This window comes from Spermophilus citellus (genome assembly GCF_964194105.1).
Source record: "Spermophilus citellus genome assembly, chromosome: 3".
In the NCBI taxonomy this organism is placed as follows: Eukaryota; Metazoa; Chordata; class Mammalia; order Rodentia; family Sciuridae; genus Spermophilus; species Spermophilus citellus.
Window position 1 is genome coordinate 51,435,800 of NC_138184.1, and position 14,498 is coordinate 51,450,297.

The window sequence follows — 14,498 nt, forward strand, 5'->3', positions numbered from 1 at the left end:
TCTTGATATTCTATTATCCAAAACCTGGTTTTACTGGGTCTGTCTCCACTGTTGAACTCCAGTGCTCTCCCATGGCCACACACCTCAATATGCAGCTATATACCTGTTGTTTTGGTTCCATCTGGTGGAGAAGCAGGCAAATGAATGGTACCTCTATCCTACCACATTGCCTTCCCTAAAATGTTTTCTTAATCTACATTATGATAGCTTCAAATTAAACACATCATAATCAATTATAATTTCTTTCTCAAAAGTCTTACCTGTGACGAGGTAGGTAGTTTTGAAGCACAGTGCGTCCAATGTCCATGGTGTTTGCTCCCTCGCTTACCACAAAACAGTCCCTGGGGAGTTGTTCTTGAATATGATAGAATACTGTGTAATAATTCATAGGCAGGGATTTTTTGGAAGCTAATTCCTAAAACAGTAGAGGGAAATATACTCTAAATTAGATTGGGACACAGTGAAAATAACCAGTATCAATAATCTACTAACAAACTTATCTGGAAATAGTTAATCATTAGAGGCTACCCAATTTCCAAATGGCTGTACAATGGCAACTCTTCAGGAGCTAAATAACCTGTGACAATATGCTAAGAAAAATGTGTCCCACAGTCCCAATTTGGGACACAATCAAATAAACCAGGGAATATTCTTCTTCCTGGAGAGCCACAATATAGGCGAGCATATTAAAGACTCTAAGAAGTTGTACATTAAAGATAGCTAAGATACACTGAATTAAACAAAACCTGAACAATCTTATTTAAGCACTCTTAGGATAATGTTGCCTTACAAAAACTTTTTATTTATAAAATTTTTATTCCAGAATATTTTCATCTAAAATATGGCACTAAATTTAAAAATAAAATGTTAGGAATACAGAAGACAATGCTAAAATCTGATTCTGCCCCATACACTGGAGACTAAAGGAGATGTACTACATCCATCATTATAGAGTTCTGAATGGAGGGGGAAAACAACAAGCAAAAATCACAAGCTACAAATGCCTCTGTATATCCATATGCTTTCTAGTGTGGACAGAAAGCCACCTGGCCTTTAGCAGCAAGTTTCATCTGTTCCTAGCACTACCTCTTTGCCTGGGCTACCATGCTCTGTTGGAGATTATACCAAGATAGACTAAGGACCTTCCTGTACTCCTACACCAGAGAAGAGAGTCAAGCTCCATTCATCTTAAATTATGGAGAGTCCTAGGGAAAAGAAGGGATTAGTTATAATACAGTTTAGAAAATAGGGCTGAGACTAGCTTTTGATAGAAGAAATAGTTACTGATTAAAATTCCGATGTAAGACAAAATCAGGTATAATCAATTCTGCTCTGTTTGCTTTGAACATGTGAATTTTTTCCAAGACCATGAACATATTAGGGAATTAAATGTGCATAATTTGCTTTTTTTTTGAGATAGAGAGAAAAGAAGAGAGAGAGAATTTTTAATATTTTTCAGTTTTCGGTGGCCACAACATCTTTATTTTATTTTTTTGTGGTGCTGAGGATTGAACCCTACGCATGCCAGGTGAGTGCGTTACTGCTTGAGCCACATCCCCAGCCCTAATTTGCTTTTCTTATGTGTTATGTGTTAATGCATGATTCCACCAGCAAGAAACACTAGGTAAACAGAAAACCACACCCAGCTGAACCAAGACACATTTGAATACATAAAATAGTGAACACCTCAGGAACAACCTATTTCATAATCAAAGAATAAGCACCATATATAAAAACACTTAAAACAGAAATCACTAAATCCAGAAGAAGTGATTCATTTTAGTGATAGTAATGGATATATAGACTCCCTTCCAAAGCCTTCACTGTCAGGCATAACTATCAGTGCAGAGAAGAAAACCACAGAAGAATTTTTAGTAGCAATACGAAAGTTAAATAAAAAAGAAGGCAATATGTGGATCAAATTTTCAGTTTTAATGAAACAGCTATCTATTATGTTTGTATGCCTTGAAGGACTTGTAACTTAAAGGCAAAAAACCAAGCCTTGACATGCCCCAGGACTTAAGGTTTCAAAAGATCACTAAACTGATGTTCTGTGCTAAAATCAAACTGAGGGGCAATAAGCCACATCCACCTGCATCTGCTATTATAACTTTCACCCTCCTTCTACCACTTCACAGTAACTGACAAGCTGCAAGCCAAGATGATGTCCAATTCTACAAGAAACTTCATGTCTTTTTCAAGGTAAAGTACCCATATTTATATATGTATCTATTACATAAACATGGTTAAAACTTTGCTACCATTTGTATTAGGCTCCTCCTACCTTATTTTTGTTTCACAAAGTTTTTCACAGTTGTGAGTTTAACTCCTTTTTCCAAGCCCTGTGGTTTTCATTTATGATTCTGCACAGCATGGTGACTTAGGGCAGAACTAAGTCAGCCATGAACCTGAGGTGTTCTTGACTTTCAGGGGGTCCCACGTTACCTTGGATGCAGCGTCATTGTTCTTCATTTTTTCCCTCAGAGTATTCCACCACTTGCTTTCTGGAGGGTACTGCCATGGTGCCTTATCAAACTGTTCTAAAAGCTAAAAAAAAAAAAAAAAAAAAAAGAAAACATAAAAGTTTTCTTTCCTTTTTGAAAATAAATTTAAATCACATTAATATAAAAATCTCTTCTTGGGCTGGGGCTGTAGCTCAGTTGCACAGCACTTGCCTGACATGTGTGAGGCACTGATTTTTTAGCACCATATTTAAAAAAAAAAAAACTAAAACAAAGGCATCCTGACCATCTACACCTATTAAAATTAAAAATCTCTTCTTAAAGAAGACACACTGCTTGCTATGCAATTCTACCCTTCACATTGCTCATACTCTGCTTTTCTTCTAGGCAGGAAACAACTGATAAATGGGTAAGATGGTAAGCTTTTGTTTGGGTCAGTGTGAATTTCTGCCAGATGCTGGGATTTCTGTAGGACAGAGTGAGGTGCCACCTCCTCCACATCTCACAGGCAAGGGCTCTAAAGCCTCTTCAGTCTTTGACACTGAAGGAAAACAACTCCCTACCTAGAATCCTTATAGGAAGGCTGGTAAATACCCAGAGTCCTCTGATACTGACTCCACAGTGATTTCATATGTGATTGGAGATGTATCTTAATACTGTGTGCTTATGATAACAAATATTCTCTAAAATCAAGTAGTAAATGTGACAATATTTTATCTCCTGTTACAATGGAATATGTTATATACAAATAATAAGAACCTGGACAAGTCATTGATTACAGGCCTTTGGGATAGTAAAAAGCTCTTTATTAACTAAAATAAAACAAAACAAAAACAAAATACACCCTAATTTTTTTTTTCCAGTGTATAGAGCCGGATCTTACTTAATAAATCCCTGTTTTCCTACTGAATGACTTTAAGGTACTTTTAAAGTACCTTCCCAAAATGTTTAACTTACATGAATATGAGTTATGCACAAGAAGTTAAAAGTTTACACATTTCACAGTTACACTAAGAGTAGTTTTCCGGGGCTGGGGTTATGGCTCAGTGGTAAAGCGCTCGCCTTGCATGTGCAAAGCCCTGGGTTCGATCCTCAGCACCACATAAAAATAAATAAATAAAATAAAGATATTGTGTCCATCTACAACTAAAAAATAAATATTAGAAAAAGAGTAGTTTTCCATCATAAATTTTGCTTAAAATAGATATTAACAGACCTGTCACCAAGGTAATCAAGATTAATATTTTCAAGAACTGACTTTTTCAATCCACATAAACTAAATCCAGGCAAAAGCTCCTACCTGTTTAGTAACAGCATTTATGTCTCCTAGTAAAGTCACAGCAGGTCTCACGTTATTCCCCAATTCTTCTGCACAGATGTCAACCTAAAAGAGAAAAAAGGCTGAAGAACAAGTCATGTTTATTCTTCAAAATCTTTAAGTCAATTAAAGCTGAATAAATGGATTGTACATATATGATAAAATTTGATTTCAACTCAAAAAGTTCTTCAATAAAAGTAAAAACCCATAAAACTATTCCAAGTATCATAGCTAGTATAGAGAACCTCCTCATCTTTTCTCATTTTAAAATCTTCTCTATGGAATTCTGGTATTGTCCCATTATACCCACAGGAATCCATTTGTGCTGATCAATTACAGTTTTTGAATCTAATTGATAATAAGGTTCGAATGAAATACACTTAAGATTCCAATCTAGAGAAGAGGTTCTCAGATTTGAGCATGTATGAGAACCACCTAGTGGACGTGTTAAACCATACATTGCAGGAGTCCACCTCAGAGTTTCTGATTTAATTAAGTCTGGGATGGGGTACAAAAATGTGCAATTCTAACAGGTTTTCTAGGCAATGCTGATGCTGGTGGTTCAGGAAACACACTCCAAGAAACACTCCTAAAGCATGGCCTGATTGTTTTCCCTTTACTCAGAGGTTCCATTTCTGGACAGCCAGGAACAAGTGAAAATGGCTTTTGCAAGAAGGAACAATTTAACTACCCTGAAGGAGATTAGTTGGTAATAAAGACAAGCAGTCAGGAGGTGGCAGCATCTTCCAGGTATAATCCACAATCTTGTTTGTGATTTTTAGTTCTCAATGACCCATGTGGGAAAGGGACTACTAGAAGCTGACTCCCTAGGAGGTAAATGGCAAATATGTCAAAATATGTTCTGTCATATATAACTAAAAGGAACAAATAAAATTTAAAAAACTGAATGGCAGGCTGGGAGAAAATTATAATTGAAGCTGAGTCATTAAACATTAAATGGAATGAGGCCAATCTGTTTAGGGCAAACAGAGCTCACTCATGTCACTAGATAGGTAGTTCTTCCTATAGTATAGAAACTGGATTATAAAGAGGGTCAGAATGATAGAAGAATCAAAAGAGGTAAGAGTATTTTTCAGACACCGTTTAATGACATAGGTAAAAGCAGAGTAGTTTAGAGATTTCCAACCAAAGAGTGAAAGTTCTGGCTCTAAAAGAAAAACTCACTCCATAACAATGCTGAATATTTCATTCTTATCTACCATCCTATTTGAGTTTCGATTCTCAACCTTTAAATATACTTGAACTTGGATTTTGCTTTTCAAAACTTTATTTTGAAAAGTTTTCTGGTCAGAAGTAAACTGGAACATGATGTTGAGGTTTGAAAAGGCAGATAACTTTAGGGCCTTTAATTATGTTAGACAATTTTTTAAAATCTTCCTTTGTAAAAAGAGAAAAGGTTCTTTACAAAAGTGAAGAAGAAAGCAGATCTGATAATGGCTGAGAGAAAGAACGATGAACCACAGACAGCTCTGTTCTGAAATCTTTTCTGAGTACCTGGATAAACTTCACATCTGGCTGATATCTTGGAGGAAGTCCAAAATGTAAAATCCAATTCAGTCTAGCACCAAATAACACAATCACATCAGCAAATTGCAAAGCCCTATTTAAGAAAAAAAAATGAATGTAATACAAAGAGTATATCTATATTTCTTATTTGAATTATTCTTTTTTTAATATTTATTTTTTAGTTTTAGGTAGACACATTATCTTTATTTTAAATTTATTTATTTATTTTTTTTTTTGTGGTGCTGAGGATTGAAGCCAGTGCCTCACATATGCTAGGTGAGTACTCTACCATTGAGCCACAATCCCAGCCCTCTTTCTAAAATTAATTTTGGAAGTATTTTTAATGTCTAGATAATTTGGAGTTTATATTAAACTTATGAATTCGCTTCCAGGGTAAATTTGATCATCCAAGCTAAAATAATTTATAAAGCCATTCTATTTAAATAGTAATCTAAAAGATAAATTAAGTAGAATAAATATTATCGTATGCTGTATCTACAATCCATTTTGTTACTTTATCACTAGAAAAATTAACATAAGTCCTCTGTAGATAGTCTTGAAAAAAAAACCCAGGAAAAAAAACAACCTAAAAAGCCAAGTTAATCTCAATAATATTATCAATTGTAAACTATTATTCATATCCTGGCATATTTTCATCTAGTCTTTTTTTCTATGTAAGCATATTTTTACGTAACTGAGCTTATATAATACAGTCCACACATACTTTCACTTATCATAAACATTTTCTTTATCATTAAGTTCCTAAGTAAAATTTTTTAAAAGTTACATGTTTTTCTGAACATATATGCCACAATTTATTTAATGTTCTCCACTGTGGGGCTGCACATCTTTTCTCTCCTTCCCTTCCTTCTACCCTTGTGCTGAGGATGAAATCCCAGGCATCATACATGCTAGGCAAATGCTCTACTCTTGAGCCACAACACCAGCATCTATGTTTGAATCTTTTTTTTTTAAAGATGATGTATAATTATTATTTTTTTAAAGACAGCGAGAGCGAGAGCGAGAGCGAGAGAGAGAGAGAATTTTTTAATATTTATTTTTTAGTTTTCGGTGGACACAACATCTTTGTTTGTATGTGGTGCTGAGGATTGAACCCGGGCCTCATGCATGCCAGGCGAGCGCGCTACCACTGAGCCACATCCCCAGCCCCAATGTTTGAATCTTAATGCACATTTCCCAATGATTCCTAGAAGCAGGGTTGTTTGTTTTTATTTTTGGCAGTGCTAGGAATTGAACCCAGGGCCTACTGTATACGAGGCAAATTCTCTACCAATGAGCCACATTCCCAGCACTCTAGAAGTAGGCATTTTTAAGACTATCAATTAATATTCCTGAATTGCTTTCCAAAATATTATACAAGTGTATTACTATTAAGTTTTATTTTATACACCTTAATACTTCTAATCTTTATTAGATTCTAATAAAGAACTTATTCTAATATAACTTCCAATCTTTGAATGAGTTTTATTTTGATATCCACATTGATACTAACATACCACTCTTGCTTTATGTTTATTTCATATATCTTTCCTCAATCTTGTGTTTAAGTTGTGTCATTTTGGTAGCTCTTATAGCACATAGTTGCTGTCATTAATCCAATCAGAATATTTCTGCCTTTTTCTGAGACACTTTATTATCATAATTGCAATGAGGTTTGTTTTGTTTTTACTCCTCATTGTCCTGATTTCTGGCTGACTCCATTTTCCTCTTGCTGTACAAAATCTATTTTTATTGCTTTTGTCTTCTTCAGTGATGAATGCAAATTTTTCATAGAAATTCAGCTATCAGGTATTTACTCAAAAAAGCATCTTCATACATTGCGTCAATCCTAGGGAAACTAATTTAACAAGCAGATAAAAACTGCAAATTGCAAAATGAATTAGTTTATCGATACTCTACAACTCTTTAAATTATCAATTCAATTATTTATAATCCTTTGCAATACTTTTTACACTATTTATGTCTTTAATGTTATCTTCTCAAAATCTAGTTAGAATGAAGATAAACTTCAGTTCAAACTAAGTCACAATATTAAACACACTTAACAGTATAAGAATTAATTTGATTACTATACATAAGAATTTGATTACTATCCTAAGTATACTGAGTAAAAAGTAAAGGCATGATCTAATAGCATTAAACAAAAAACATAAGCAGCAAATATGACATTTAACTTTTTTTTTTTTTTTGGTAAAGGGATTGAACCCAGGGGTGCTTAACCACTGAGCCACATCCATAGCCATTTTATTTTTTTATTTTGAGACAGGGTTTTGCTAAGCTGCTTACGGAAGTTCTAATTACAGAACTGCAGATGGCAAAAACTTAGAAATAAATACTGTCTTCTTGGCCAGAGGATCAGGATACCATCAAACCACCGCCATTCTCACATACTCTCACACACACACACACACACACACACACACACACACACACACACCTTCCCTCCCTCCATCTTTCCCTCTCTCTCTCTCTCTCTCTCTCTCTCACATACACACACACCTTTCTCTCTCTCACTTGCTTCGCTTCACACTGCAAGCTAGAGAGAACTTCATTGTGGTTTTTCCCCAGCAGCCAAAAATATAAGATAAATGTCATTTTTCAGGTAAAAGGAACTAGGAAAAAGCACACCCCCGCCCCCACTCTATGGTCTAAAGTATGGGATCAGTCTCCATTGTTTTTTTCTTCTTGCTTGCCCAGCTGTGTGGTATTATAAGGCTGCAGCAAGGGCCTGGAAAAGGCACTTTTGGGAAAAAAGAAAGTGGAGGTGGAAACCAGAGAGACCCTAGAGAGAAAAGAAATCCCCAATTCTGGATATGAACCAGCAAGTGTCTGGGCTCACCCCCAAAAGCAAGGCAATTGCAAACAGACCCAAAACATAATAGCACAGTTTCTGAAGCAGAACTGACTCTGGAATTAGTGCCCCGAGTTAAGTAAAAAAGAATCTGCAGTCTGACCCTAACCTAACCTAATCATTGACTGCTTGATAAACAAACAAACAAAACAAATCAACATTCTAAAGGATTTTAATATGACCCTGAATCTCACAACCTATTATTAACCAATCTAGGATATAACCCATAATTACTCAATACAGAAAAATGTGACAATTCTCAAAAAAGATAATACATGCTAATCCAAGAAGTCCCAGATGTTAGAATTACTAAATAAAGACTTTAAAGCAATAAAGACTAAATAAAGACTATTATAACTATGTTCCATGAAGAATAAAGAAAATTATTCTAGAAATAAGCTTAAGGATAGAAATTCTGAGCAAAGAAACAGAAAATGTAAGAAACAAAAGGGTTGAAAACAAGTGAACAGATACTTGGAAAAAAATCAAGATGTATAATATTAGTATCAATAGAGTTAGGAGGAGCAAAATATTGGTGTAGAAATAACCATAAAAAAGTTTCTAAAATTGGATAAAGACAAAATTTACAGATTCAAAAAGAGCTGAGAACCCAAAGGAAATCATGTCCAGATATATCATAATCAAACTGCTAAAAACCAAAGATAAAGAAAAATTTTGAAAGCAGACAGATAAAAAGAACTTACTACATAAGAGAACAAAGATTCAAATGACTGCAGATTTTTCAACTAAACCCACAAGAGCCAGAGGAGACTCGATAACATCTTTAAAGTACTGAAAAGTCCAAAAGAAGCAGGTAGTCTTAGAATTACATGATTCTTTCAGAACTTCTCTCCAGATGCATTAAGGTAACAAAACAATTTAAGTTAGCCTAAAATTTGCCACGACATTGTATTTAAAATGTGTAATGCCACATACCTGGATCTGGCTGCAGATACACAATTGGGATGGTTGTCAGGGACAACACCTTTTCCCATTGGGGTAGGCAAAAATGGCAATTTACACTGCTCCACCAACTTCCTGATACTCTCTTCTGCGTGGGCATAAGCAGCACCTATAAGAAATGGAAATGTATTAGATGATTTAGCTAAGTTTGGCATTGGGACCAAATAGTTCACATGAAATTGCTTTTAGACCTCAAATACTTTCCTTTTGCTTATACATGGGCTTAAAAACAAAATAAACTGTAACTACGGTTTTTATCTTTGGTATTTTAAAGTGCTTAAGAAAGCAATAATTCTAACTTCCCCTCAATAATATTCTAGATTAATCTGAAGAGTAAACAAAAGTTATACCATGCATCTCTTGTTGATACATCACTTACCTGTTCCATGCCATCATCCTGCTGAACTACTAATGGCAATTTACTAAATACACTGTATCTACTGGGAGGCCCAGGTGGGCAGGAGAAGCTCTGCACTGAAAGAGAAAGGCTCCCTCTATCTTCACACATCCATCACCAGAAAATCCAGTCTGCACTAGTCTAGGAGGGCTTAAATTCCTAAGGCTCCCCAGATCTTTCTATAGGTTCTACAATGCTGTGACTGTACAGGGCTAACTTGAATGGGATACATACCTGTTTTTTACAACTATATGCCTGAAGAGTAACCATGTCGTTGACATTTAAAATACTAAATGTTTGCTGAAATATAGGAATGATTCCATTTCTAATTTGATCAAGGCCACTATTATTCTTAGCTATTTAATTTTATACTTTTTTCATGGTTAGCAGAATTCTATCAATATTTGGAATTTAAATTCTTTACTGAATCCTATTAAATAGTATAGTGTACTTTCAGATCCAGTATCACATTCCCCCTACAGAATCTCTCCGACTCCTTTCTCATACATACACAATGAAAAATACTTCAGATTTTATGCAGCAAGTTTCCTTATTCTCCATCTTACCTCTATGTCGATGTACACTCAGTCTCTCTTCCTAGACTGTCTTTGTTCTCCCTGAAACTTAGTGAACTATTACCCAGTTTTTCAAGGTATAGCTGCTGTGCCATGCCTTCTGGAATGTCTTTGCACCACCTACACAAGGCAAACTGTTGCTGCTTTCCTGGAGAAGCCACCTCGGTCTCTCTTTACACACTAAGAGTTTACATGTAATCAGGTATCAGGCCTATTACTTTCTAGGTAGGAATCATTATTTTTCTGTATTCCTCATGAATGGTTTTATAATCCCTGCCTTATCATAAGTACTCATCAAGTGTTTATTAAAGGAAGAATGAAAACTAGCACCCACTGAGTGCTTTCCACATATGTTGTTGCTGTTTATACCCTGAGGGAGTTAATATTCCTATTTTACAAGTGAGATATTGAGACTCAGAGCAATTGCTTGCCAAAATACATCATAAAATGCATTCAACTCAGAATTATTTCAGTTGTTCACCATTTTCGTTAAAACTATTTTTAGTTTCTATGTGATATCTAAGTAATGTATAATTGATTAACATGGTCATAGGTGATCCCAACAGCCTTACAATAATAAATTTCTGACAGGAGTATAAATTGGTTGGTACCACAGCTCAGGAGAAAGCAATTAACAGTTTATACCAAAAGCCTTAAAAATACTTTGACTTAGTCGATTCTCTTTGGGGGGATCTGTCTTAAATCCTAAATAGGAAAAAAAGCGTTAGGCATGGATATTTTCATCACAGCTACTATAAACTAACAGTAAATATTCACCAGTAAAGTATTAATATGTATGTGAACAGACACTAAGAATTATGTCTAAAAAATAATTTTAAGATGATGAAAAATGTTACAATGAAAAAAGGAATAGAAAAGTATAAGGGTTAAAAAATCACTGGATGAAGAGATTTCTCCTATATTTCTAGATTTTCCCAAAATTTTTTATAATAGGAAAAAATCATTTTACTCTTAAGTCCCAAGCAGTTTAATAATTTCCTCGTAAGAGATCTCTGGACAATCAAGGATAATTCTATGATCTGAAAACTAATAATGTAAAATGAAGATGAAGAAAACTCTTATTCCAGTTCCAACATTAGAGCAGACAATAAATAAAAATAATTCCAAAAGAGAATCAGCATTCTTTCAAATGCCTCGAAAGACTTAGTCCTATTCAATGTTACCTTTCCCAATGATGAGAAGGGGCTGTTTGGCATTCCTAATTATAGATGCTGCCATACACACAGCAGAGGTTTCTGCCATGCTAACAGGAGGTGGCATACAGCACTCCTTGTACCTGCAAATAAACAGCTCTCTTAATTAAAACAGGCCAACTCCAAAATTTCTTACTGTGAAAATTTCAAATACATAAAAAGGTAGAAGCCAGGCACAATGCTCCACGCCTGTAATCCCAGCAGCTTGGGAGGCTGAGACAGGAGAATGGCGAGTTCAGCATCGGCAAGGCCCTGAGCAACTCAGTGAGAACCTGTCTCTAAATAAAATACAATAGGGCTGGGGATATGGCTCAGTGGTTGAGTGACCCTGAGTTCAACCCCTGGTACTCCCTCTCCCCTTAAAAAAGTAGAAAAATAGTACAATAAACTCCATAAACTCACCATGTAGATTTAACAATTAATACCAGCTTACCACCTTTGCTTCACTCACACATGTGCATGTTTTTCCTCCGAATCATTTATATATATGTTGTAGATGAACACATTACATTAATAAATATTTATTTATTTTATGTGATGCTGAGGATCCAACCCAGCACCTTACATATGCTAGGCAAGCGGTCTGCCACTGCGCCACAACCCAGTTCCCCCAACCCAATCATTTTAAGTAAATTACAGGCATCAAGACATTTCACCCTAAAAAATTCCTGATGCAGCTCTAAAAGAGAAGAACATTCTCTTACACAAACATAATATCCTTATCACATCTAGTAAATTAACAGTTCTTCCCCAATATCTAGTAACCAAACAGGCAATTCATTGACAGGAGACAGGGGTCAATAGCTTTGCACTGTAACAGCAATAGTAGTAGTTATTGTTGTTGTAATAGTAAATACCATACTAAAACCAATTATTTAATGCTATATGCCATTTTTTTCTCATTTAATTTTCAAAACAATAAAGAGAAGTATTACTATTACCTTAGTTTCACCACTGTGGAATAAAGACTCATAGACAGTAACTTACCCATGGTCCCCAAATGGCACAGGACAGAGACTGCACTAAACAAGTCTTTCTGTCTCCTAAGTTCCAGTTGTGTTTCATTATTCCCCTCAGCACTCACTATTTCCACTCACTAAGTAAGTCAATACTGTAGTAGCACCCCTTCCTCTACAGGAAATCTTCAGTAAATTTCTCCAGAAATCTTCACCATAATTGATCTCAGGACTATTGCAAAAGAATCTCTGCAAAAGAATCTCTACAAAAGAATTCAATGTAGTGACACTTCCTATTTCCTGTTGCTCTATCTTACTTGGCCACCGCCTGGAAGAGATCAGCACTCCAGGTGCTGAATGTCACTTTACTAGTTTTTCACAAATATTTATGGACTATCTAACATACATAACAACATATAGTAGTTTGTAGAAGTGTTCTTGCAAATGCAGAGTATTATATGAAAAACAGATTCTTTTAACCAGGCCACAGGCCTTGGGGCAGAGCTTCACAGAGATGCTTACATTTCAAAGAGAAGAGGTTACCAACTACTCCATGGTAACAGCTGGCAGGGGAAGGGAAGAAAGGGGAGAAGAAGCTCTCCTCTTCTCAGGTGTTGTCCTTGAAGGGTTAACTTGCCCAGAACAGTGAAAGAAAAAGCTGCTTTTGTGTGAACTTCTGCAGGCTGTGAACTTCTGAGCCTCTCCCCTTACATGCTGAGTATAAAGTTCTGAAACTCAGGGTTCAGGGGGATTAATTGATTACAGCAAAAGCTATACCACTGAACCTGGCTGCAGCCAAATAAATCTCCTTCCTGTTTCCTGTTTGGTATCCTGTCTCATCTGTCCCCTACTACAATACTGTATAGCATTACAATATGTATTAGCAAAAGAACTTAATGAAATTGTCCCAGGTAAGCATTTCTGGACAAATCCTCACTGTGATTAACTTATTCTAATAAAAAGGGGTCGGGTTGTGTGGCTCAGTGGTAGAGTGCTTGCCTAGCATGTGTGAGGCACTGGGTTCGTTTCTCAGCACCACATATAAGCAAATAAATAAAGATCCATCAATAACTAATAGAAATATTTGTTTTTAAAAAAGGAATATTCAACCTTTACAAAAATATAAAAGGCAGCTTATTAAAGTTATAACTTCTCTGAGCCTCACCTTCTCTCATTCCTTAATACTATTTTATCATGTTCAGGTATTATACAGAAAAATTTATCTTTGTCTGACTCTCCCAATCACCCTTGGTATACTGAGTATACCCCTGAGGCCCACTTTCTATAATCAGTAAAGAACCATTTCCACAATAACAAAGTCCACAAAAATTATAATTAGGACTTTTGTGTGTGTTTGTGTACTAAGGATCAAACCCAGGGCTTCTTGCATGCTATGCAAGCACTCTACCTTGAATTACATCCATCCCTAGACCAGGAAATGATCACAACAATGAAAAAAATATCATGATAATGAAGCCAGATTTAAAATTAGGTAGTCAGTGTAGTTAGGTAAATCAGGTCTAATATGGAGTGAAATCTAAAATGGAGGCCATGCTGACAATGATTCCGGGAAACGCAGGACAACTCATGGAATGTTAATGAAGTCCCGGAAAAGCCCCTAGGCCCAAAGTCCATCCCAAAGGAATGTTAATGGAGCCCAAGAAACAGCCCCCAACAGATTTGGAGATAGCCCATCCCAAAGAAGTGTTAATGAAGTCCTTCCTGCCCAGATTACCTGTTTGGCCCACCTGTGTCCCAACCCTTTGCCCCTACATTCCATCACTGAAAGAACTATAAAAAGGGGAGACAACAGCCCTTCCACAGATTCCACCTCTTGGGTCCCCTTCTTCCTCCTGGAGAAGTCTTTTCTGCTGTCCTTTAATAAACTTCTAATTTCTACTCTGACCTTGCCTTGGCATGCTTCTCTGGTGTTATTCTTCAACATTGGGGAAGCAAGGACTCATCACCAGTCAACAGTGGTAACAGTAATGCCAAGTAAAAAAGGTAGAATATAAAACTATGTAGTATGAATACAATATGTAAAATATGCATGAAAATAGAATAGAAAAATAGTGTTAAAAATGTCAATTCTTAGCTGAAATTATTTCTACTTTTCTGACTCCCCCCCCCCCCACACAAAATAGAAAAAAACACATTTCACTTGTAAGACCAAGAAAATATCACTAAGGCACCAAAGTCCACAATAGCAGGAAT

The 14,498-nt window shown here is 35.8% G+C and overlaps 1 protein-coding gene across 4 annotated transcripts in view; it reads right to left on the minus strand.

Moving 5' to 3' along the window:
* HACL1 (2-hydroxyacyl-CoA lyase 1) overlaps positions 1 to 14,498 on the minus strand; it is a 45,587-nt gene that overhangs the window by 19,684 nt on the left and 11,405 nt on the right. For all 4 annotated transcript variants that reach the window (XM_081286323.1, XM_081286325.1, XM_081286326.1 and 1 more), the window contains 6 exons: positions 11,299 to 11,411; positions 9,116 to 9,251; positions 5,296 to 5,401; positions 3,763 to 3,846; positions 2,446 to 2,547; positions 261 to 415 (listed from right to left, as the gene is read on the minus strand). In XM_081286323.1, coding sequence (XP_081142449.1) covers positions 261 to 415; positions 2,446 to 2,547; positions 3,763 to 3,846; positions 5,296 to 5,401; positions 9,116 to 9,251; positions 11,299 to 11,411 — 696 coding nt within the window. The remainder of the gene's footprint in view (positions 1 to 260; positions 416 to 2,445; positions 2,548 to 3,762; positions 3,847 to 5,295; positions 5,402 to 9,115; positions 9,252 to 11,298; positions 11,412 to 14,498) is intronic.